At 38.5% G+C, this 8,698-nt stretch overlaps 1 protein-coding gene across 1 annotated transcript in view; it reads right to left on the bottom strand.

The window, feature by feature from the left end:
* Positions 1–8,698, bottom strand: part of Zcchc2 (zinc finger CCHC-type containing 2) — a 50,808-nt gene that overhangs the window by 28,064 nt on the left and 14,046 nt on the right. The window contains exons 3-4 of the mRNA XM_029567168.1: positions 5,810–5,886; positions 3,583–3,654 (exon numbers count right to left, since the gene is read on the bottom strand). Coding sequence (XP_029423028.1) covers positions 3,583–3,654; positions 5,810–5,886 — 149 coding nt within the window. The remainder of the gene's footprint in view (positions 1–3,582; positions 3,655–5,809; positions 5,887–8,698) is intronic.

Here is an 8,698-nt window from a genome sequence, read left to right as displayed (position 1 = left end):
TTATTTAATTTTTTGTCTTTTTGAAACAGGGTCTCCCTGTAGCTCCAGCTGTCCTGGAACTCACTATGTAGACCAGGCTGGCCTTGAACTCACTGAGATCCGCCTGCCTCTGCCTCCCAAGTGCTGGGACTACAGGCATGCGCCACTACACCCGGCTATCTTTTTTATTTTTCATTAATAGAAAAGAATCAGCAAGAATAAGTGACTCATATTAGGGAGTTTCAGGCTCTATCATGTCAGCTCTATCATGTCAAGAAGTCTCCTGAGGATCTCAGTAGCACAAGCCACAGAGGGTATGTGCTGATCTGAAACCATCTGAACCTCCTGCTGCACGTGGCTTTGGATCTATCTCCATGGCATCTTCTCTGGTCAACACTCATCTCTTGATCACAGGCCAACAGCATCATTGGCACTGCATTACTGACAGGTAACTTTGCCAGAATATTTGGTTGACTGACAGTCTTTTGAAAATATGATTAGTTTTCCTCTTGTGTGTATTAGCAACCTTGCAAAGATTCCGAAACTGCTGAAAACTACCTCATCACGGCTTTGGCATCTGAAGACCTTGATGCATGGAAACAATCTTCCACATAAGTTGATCCATCTTCTCTCCATATTTAAGAAAGCTTTGTTGTATCTTTCCCAACTCTGGGAAGTAAGAGTACCATGAGATAGGTCCTCACTGATGGATTGCCTTCATAGCTAAATGGGGAGTCATTTCTGAAAAGATGGTAATTAATCTAAATTTGTGCTACAAATGCCAATCCTGTCTTTCTTACTGCTTCACTGCCTTCTAACTTGAATAGACTCTTTATAATTGTGATGTGAAAGCCCTAAATTTAAAGCCAGGATGCTGTCTAGTGCCATATCCAACTGAAGGAGGCGACAGCCTGGCTTTCAAGTTAGAAAACTGCTGTAATCAGAGAAACCATTTGCTATCTGAACCATAGGATTCTGGTTTGGTTTCCTAGGCACATAGTAGATTAGATCCAATGCATTCTTGACAATCTCATACTTTAGCTCAGAAGTCTCTACATGAGACCCCAGATACCACGATGTTTTCTCCTCATGATTAGGGATGGCCTAGTCTAGTTTGACAAAAATGCCTCAAGTTAGAAAACTGCTACACAGCTAGGGAAACACATCCAGCAGCATGCCCAGTACATACACATTAGCAGTTGTTAAATTGAGCAGTGTTAGCTTTTGGAATATATTCTTTAGGAGGGACTACAGTATCTTCCTGAGAAAAGTGACTGATTTCCAAAGTGATCTACATTGTGTCTCATATAGCCATTTATAAAATTTCACTATGATTTAGTTTCTGCAACACATCTCATTCAGTCAGTCAGCAAGCATTTGAACTCCTACTCTGTTCCCAGGTACTGTTTCTGGCACTGTGGATACAGCACTGAAGGAAGAAATAAAAACTGTGCTATAGCACAGGAATGTCATGGTAGTAAGAAAAACCAACTGGGGAAGGGACCAGGACATGGAGAGCAGAAGCTGTGATTTCCACAATGGAAGAGAACTCAGTAATCTTAACCTCAAACCCACATTTCTGGAAACTTTAAGTGCAGTTCAATAACACCCACATAGGATGTCAGTCTGTACAGGTGGTCAGAAGGACAGGGTGCACACTCAATTTCTATCAATGATATTAAAAGGAGAGGGAGAGGGAGAAAAAAGAAAACCTGTAGAGTGTTTTACAACAGTCAATTTATTTCTAGAAAGTGTTGAATATTATTTCAGGTAACAGAGAAGCACTCATTACTACATAAGAAAAATGCTCTATTCAAATGTTGGCTAAACAGAGGAATGTTTCATGACGCTGATGCTGAAGAATGAGTTAGGTATTTGATTTCTTTCTTTCTTTTTTTTAATGGTTGTTAAGCACTTAGTTTTTTTAAAAAACTGCATCACAGAAGAACTGTAACCACAGTGAAAGCGTAGGGAGAGAAAACTAGTATGAGAAAGGAGACTTTTCTAGAAGCTAGACCATAAGGTATATATGTATCCTTTATTAAACTCTTCCACTAAGATGGACAAATAGGTGGCAACCTCACACCCAAACTGGCATCAAGTAACATGGCCTTGATAGATGGCATGTGTTGGGTTCCCACCAAAGACCTTTTAATCCTATCTCTGCATCCCATGGAACTTATCCTAACACTGGAACCATGCCACAGAAAAGACATCAAAGGAGGAAAGGCTACCACACTGTTTCCAAACCATGGCTGCTCATGATCTCTTGCCATTAAATTTTGATAAACTTATCCTATCAAGACACCAGAGTGCTAAAGATAAGCAGAAGATTTAAAAGTGTATGCAGAGGTAAGAGGGACAGCCCTGCTCAATCATCAGAAGCCAGCTAGGAGCTACTTTTCCAGCTGCAAGTGCTGCCCTGGCCAGATCACCTTTCTGATTGTTACTGTGGGTCCAGCAAATGGAGACCAATGCTCACATGCCTGCTCCTTTCATCACTGTCTTCTCCTACACCAAACCGTCTGGGGCTGATAGGCCATACAAGGGGCACAGCCCCTGGTGACTGGAAATGAGTGAAACTTACCCCATCTTTAATATGCAGACAGGCCAATAACTTGAGTCAAAGAAGAGTCCTTGACCCTTACCTGAGAGAACATAATCTAAAATAAGCCACAATAAGTAATTTGAATGACTTAAGTCAGAGACTAAGATAGGCAGCGCACCAGCCTTCTGCATGCTGCTCAAAGCCATCCAATTGGTGAAATCCAATCTCTTGCAGAGGTAAGAATGAACAGGCACACACATCATCTAAACATAAGACACATACAGTGTGACAAACGGACAAGGTGCAAACCAGCTATGACCTGGAGCTTCAGATACTACAGGTCCAATAACTACACTTTCACCTAAAAACCTGGTAACTGAGTTGGGAATTTTTATTGGTCCTGGATTTTCAGTTTTATCATTCTATTAACAGCAAACTTTAAATGTCTGCTTACTTAGAAATAGTAATTTACTGAGCACTTATACCTATTTCCTCCCTTTACTATTCCTTCCAATAGCTTTTCAATTAAATCTAATTAGTTGATTTTATTAAAAGAACAGGTGAAGACTGATACAAAACAATTTTAGATACTTCCACCTCTGCAAATTTGTGCAAGATAATTCCATCATCATCTTATTCCCAATAGTTTTAAGACACGATGGGGTGGGGGTGGAACTTCAAAAGAGTGAGAAATGGTAAGATTTAAGAAAAGTCCTGAGGTGTGCGCATACTTCACAGTGGTTAGGTACCACAGGAAAACAAGCCTCATCTTACTTTGCAGACACTCTTTCAGGGGAAGTACCCTTGTAAATATCTACCAATACATCTTTGCGAATTAGGAATGGAGACCCATTTTTTTTATGGATGTTCCTTTACCACTTCCTCATGATGGTAATCTAAGGCAAGAAAACTCATATATGTGTAGAAAATGTATTGATTCAGAGTTTGGAGTCAGCCTTTATGTATTTTAATTTTCTTAGTGTTTCCTTTAACACAAAGATTTTAGGTTTCTGTATATTATGTACAAATTTTAACAACAAAATCTGTAATTTTACCTTCAGTAGAAATTCTTGTAGTTCTTGGTGGGTTTTTGTTACTGTTGTGACTGAAAGATCAGACCAATTTACCTGATTTAAAAAAAACACACATATTATATGGTTATTGCTTAAGCAGGAACTGGCTAGAAAAAAAAAAGCCATGTGTAAAACAAAAGGCCTTAAATTTTATTAAGATTAGCAATTATAAATATAAAGTTCATCTGGCATTATCATAGTTTCTATAAAGATGTTATATTCACTGTACATTGACATTCTCAAAAAAGTTTTCTAGTAAGTCCTTTAAAATTGCATTTATATAAAAAAGCAGTATGAAAATATAACTAAGTTTTAGTAATTTTTCAGGAACTCATTTTTTAGAAATGTTTTATCTTCTTTAGAAATGTCATAAAAATGACACTATGACAGGATAGGTCTATACCCCCCTCCAATAAAAGTCCTGTCTACTGAAGTTTATTAAATACACAATCTTAAGTGAAATAGAGAGTGTATTCTGCCCCCTCTTTGGTAATATTTCATATTTTGGTGAGATTTATTATTTCTGAAGAGATTTCACCTTCATTTTAGATACTCAAAATCCTAGTAAGATGCTTGGGCAAATACGTTTACCTCCATTTTCAGATGGAGAAAGTAAAGCCCCAAAGCCTAACCTATGGGTGTTGGAAGACAGAAGCAGGCAGGAGTCCTGAGTTCAAGGCCAGTGTGGTCTACATAACTGAGTTCCAAGCCAGTCAGAGCTACATAGTGAGACCTTATTGCAAAAAAAGGGCTAACCTAACTAAGGTGTTATGGAAAATCACACAGGAGCTGGAACTACTGTGGCTAGTACTGTTGGCTGCACTGCTCTGCCTCCTGGACACTTCTAACTTTGTGGTCTTTAATTTGTACTGTATAATAATTTGAGTTAAGTAACTATTTGATATGTGCTAATATCTAAGCCTTACCAAATAATCATATCACAATTAATTAGACACTTAAAATACACATGAAATTTTATCTAGCAACCCTCTTTATTGACTGGTACATTTCTGAAACGACTTAAATATTCCAATGTTCACTTGGCAGCTACTTGGGTCAGTGGATACAGGAACAGACAAGACAACTGAAGTCTCTACTGGCTAAATTCAGTCTTGTGTCAGAGACAAATAATTAAACAAATATGTAAGAATTTCTATCAGTGATCAGTACTTCAAAGGTGATGAATAGGGCATGAAACAAGAGTAGCCGGAGGATTCAGAAAGCAAAGGAGGGAGCATTTGAGTCAGATGTTAGCTGTGGGTTGCTTCAGGGCAAGAGGACAGTATGCCTGAGTTTCAAGGGCAAAGAAAGCCAAATATGCAAAAAATTGAGATAGGTGGAGATTAGGAACAGAGACCTAAAAGTTAAGGATTCTTCTCCCTTAATACAGAAGTTAGAGTTTTGAAATTCAGTCAACAAATATACTGATCAAGTCACACACTATGGGATGGCAGAAGATGAAGATGCCTGTTCTCCAAAAGACGCCAACTGCTGGAAAGATCTGTGACAGGAGCAGACTGAAGATGAAGGAGGAAACATTATCAGAGGGTGAGAAGTATGTTCAGGAAAGAGGTATCTCTGATTCCTGTGGGGAGAAACAGAAGTGGTGCCACAGAGGAACGTGGCTTTGTTCCATGGAGCTACAGAATGTGTCTAAGGCTCAACAGTGAAGCTGCAGCAGGGAGAAGGAATCCATGTGAGGGTTAGGAGGTGAAAAGACCTGCAAAGTCTTATCCTGGCAGTAACAGAATCAGAGCTGTGCCTTGTGGTTAATCAGATGGCGGAGAGTGATTATAGGTGAGAAGACAAGGAACAAAGCAGGATGAAAAATATGCACAGCACAAGGAAAGGAATGAAAGGAGGGAAAGCAATGCCAAGACAGAGAGGGACAGTGGGCTTGAAATACTGGTAAAAATATTTGCTTTTTAAAGATACTCTCCTTAAATCTAAGCCCTTATTTATTTTTAATAAAATTGCCAAATAATTTCAGTGTGATACAATTTAAAGAAAACTTGGATAATCATGCAGTGCATAATTAAAACAGTACATTAAAAACAAACACAACTATCTACCCATTTATCTAGCTACCTATCCATCTATTCACCTATCAATCTGTATTTTCCTTTAAATGAGCAAACCTGTTGTTAGTTCTTCCAGAGATCACTTATTGTGGCAAGTGAGATATCTTTGGGGGGTGAGAATAGCTTACTTTGAAAGTGTACTCCCAATATTTGTCAGCCCTTTTTCTCTGGACTCCTTTCAACATTATCTTCTCAATGTGTACAGCTGAAAGAAAAAACACATGCTGACTTGTGTTACAGAGATTATACACGCGGTTCAGTTACCTGAAGTAATCCTACAACTTGACAAATGCCAGTAATTAAACTACTTAATTAATATTCACTACTGGTCTTAACTCTTGAAATAAGCTGAAGCACAGCTGTATCATCCATAAGGTTATTTTTTTCCCCCTTTTCCTATATACCATCAGGAGTGTCAAACAGCCCAAGAGCGTCAAACACTCTATTAACACCAATATATTTTCTTTAAGGGGGGCGGGGGTGATAATAAAAGATGCCTGCACCGAAGGCATCTTTTCTTAAGGATAATAATGAAAATTAGTATGCAAATTTAGGATCAACTAAATATGTATTAGTCATTCAATTATTTATATATAATAGGAATAAATTAGAAGACATCTTGCTTTTTTAAAAACAAGAAAAACTACTCAAAAAATAATATACCAAACTGACAAAAATTTCTATTTTCTCAAATATGATCCTTAATATATACTGGTAAATGCAGCAGAGAGTGAACAGTACAAGAAACTATGAAGATTCATTGTGGAAAAACTGTGCACAATTCATTACAGGAATAAAATACTGGCTACAGGTGACATTAAAGTTAAAAATAGGTATTCTCAATTATTAGGTAAGGAGTCTATTCATGAATTAAGCAAATATACAAACTTTTGGCCACTCATTTTATAGCTCCTTTAATAAATATGCCATCTTGGGAAATAAATCAATTGAAAAAATAAAAGCCAATCTGGAAAGACTCACTCTGTAAATTATAAGAGAAGGACTTAAAAACAACTGGACTGCTGCTTGGGGTATAAACAGAAGAAACCATACTTACTTGATGTGGAAGCTGTGACATCAGAGGCAGACAACAGGAATATGATAAAGGTGGCAGAGAAGAGGCTAGGGAAGCAACGAAACAGAGGGAGGGTGCCACAGCTGGACTGGGGCAGGGGGCAACATGGGGTTCATTTTGCTTAGGAAGAAGTTAAAATGACAAAAGCACAAATCAGGGAATGATGGTTACATACCACAGAAGGTTGGCAATGAGACAGCATGAAGCACAAGACAGAGAAATGCACAGGGAAACCATGCAAAGTCAACAAGAAGAGTGTTTACTAGCACTAGCACTGTGCCGACTTTCCAAATACATGGTATGGTAGCCTACTTTAGTCAGTCTCTCCGAACTTCATGGTTCGGAAATTCTGAAGATGAAGGAAAAAAAGAAAAATCTTAAACGCCAGATGAGAAGCTCTTCGCTCTCAGACCTGTGCAATGTTGTAAGGGCCAGTGTGGGATGGGAAGTTTCCAAAACTGTTACATTAAATCACTTAAAGGATGGTGCTATTAAATAAAACTTACTGAACTAATCTGTGTTGAGAAGTAGAGCATCTTGGGGCTGGCAGGTAGCTCCACTGGGCAGAGTGCTTGTCTAGTATGTGCAAAGCCCTGGGTTTGATCCCCAGCACAACACAGGCTGAGACAAGAAGATTTCAAATTTAAGCCCAGCTTGAATTATCTAGTATGATCTGTCTCAGGGGAAGAAAAAAAAAAGGAGAGGGAGAGGGAAAGGGAAAGGAAAAAAGAAGTTCTCCTGCTCCTACAAATCACTGAGTTCAATGGTGGGGGAACCTTGGCTTTGGCAGGTATTTTTCCTGTGTGTGTGCCTAGACAAGAAACCAACGTCAACTGTCTTCTTTGATCGTTTTCCACCTTAGTTTTTGAGGCAGGGTCTCTTACTGAACCTGGGGCTCACTGATTCCACTAGACTGGCTGGCTTGTCAATGAGCTCCAGGGATCTTCCTGTTGTCTCTCCAGCACTGGGATCATAGGCATGGATGTTGGAGATTTTATCTCAAGTTCTGATGCTTGAACACCAAGCACTTTACTGAATTATCTCCCCGGCCCCTAGAGGTTTCTTGTTTAGTGAAACAGAAAAAGTCATGCTGTTACAGGACTTGGGAATATGGCTCTTGCTTCAGCCTGGATTTCAAGGTATACCTGCTGTTATTTACCTTAACTCTCAGAAATTAAAACCAGATGGATATAAAACCAGTATTACATATACTTTTTAAAAAGTCAGAAATTTAAAAACAACCATCTATAGTACTATTTTATAATTAACTTAACATTTTGATACAGCCTTTATCTAAAATATTTTTATAAAAACAAACGAACCTTCATTATAGAATCCAGTTCTGTTTTAGGTTACTCATATGTTCAATGCGCTAAGTTCAAACAGTTCATGATTAAAGTAGTTTAGTTGGACAGGCATATTATGATCGTCTTGAACAAAGGTGAGAATTGCATAAACATTTTTTTCATCATGAAGACAGACCTAGTTTCCCTCATAGGGAAAATGCATCATATTAAAAGGATTATGACTAAGAGGAGGCACAGTGGCACAAACTGAGCTGTGAACTGAGTATGTGCTTACGTATCCTTGGCTCTTCTATAGCCTAGACAGCAGCTCACATTTTGTTTCAAATTTTCTCCCAATATGGACTCCCCAAGTGCAAAGAGAAAGGAAGATCTAAGTTCATTCTTTTTATATAGCAATGTGCTTTCATTCTCACATTCCATTCCTCTTTAAAACTGCATTTCTGCAGGAAGAGGATTTATAAGCAATTTCTTCATCCTCTTAGACACTGAGCACATTTACAGATAAAACACTACTCTAAATACTTCAGGAAGAGGATAAAGTCTTTGCCCCCCTGGAAGCAAGCAGGTTTAAGAGACAGCCAAAAAGAGAAATGCCTTTGAGACAGGCCAGATACGTGTGTTCAAGGCTGCACACT

Source organism: Nannospalax galili, unplaced genomic scaffold, assembly GCF_000622305.1.
Source record: "Nannospalax galili isolate Female #2095 unplaced genomic scaffold, S.galili_v1.0 scaffold298, whole genome shotgun sequence".
NCBI classification, from domain to species: Eukaryota; Metazoa; Chordata; class Mammalia; order Rodentia; family Spalacidae; genus Nannospalax; species Nannospalax galili.
Note: the sequence above shows the minus strand (reverse complement) of the source record. Positions and strands in the feature narration are given on the sequence as shown.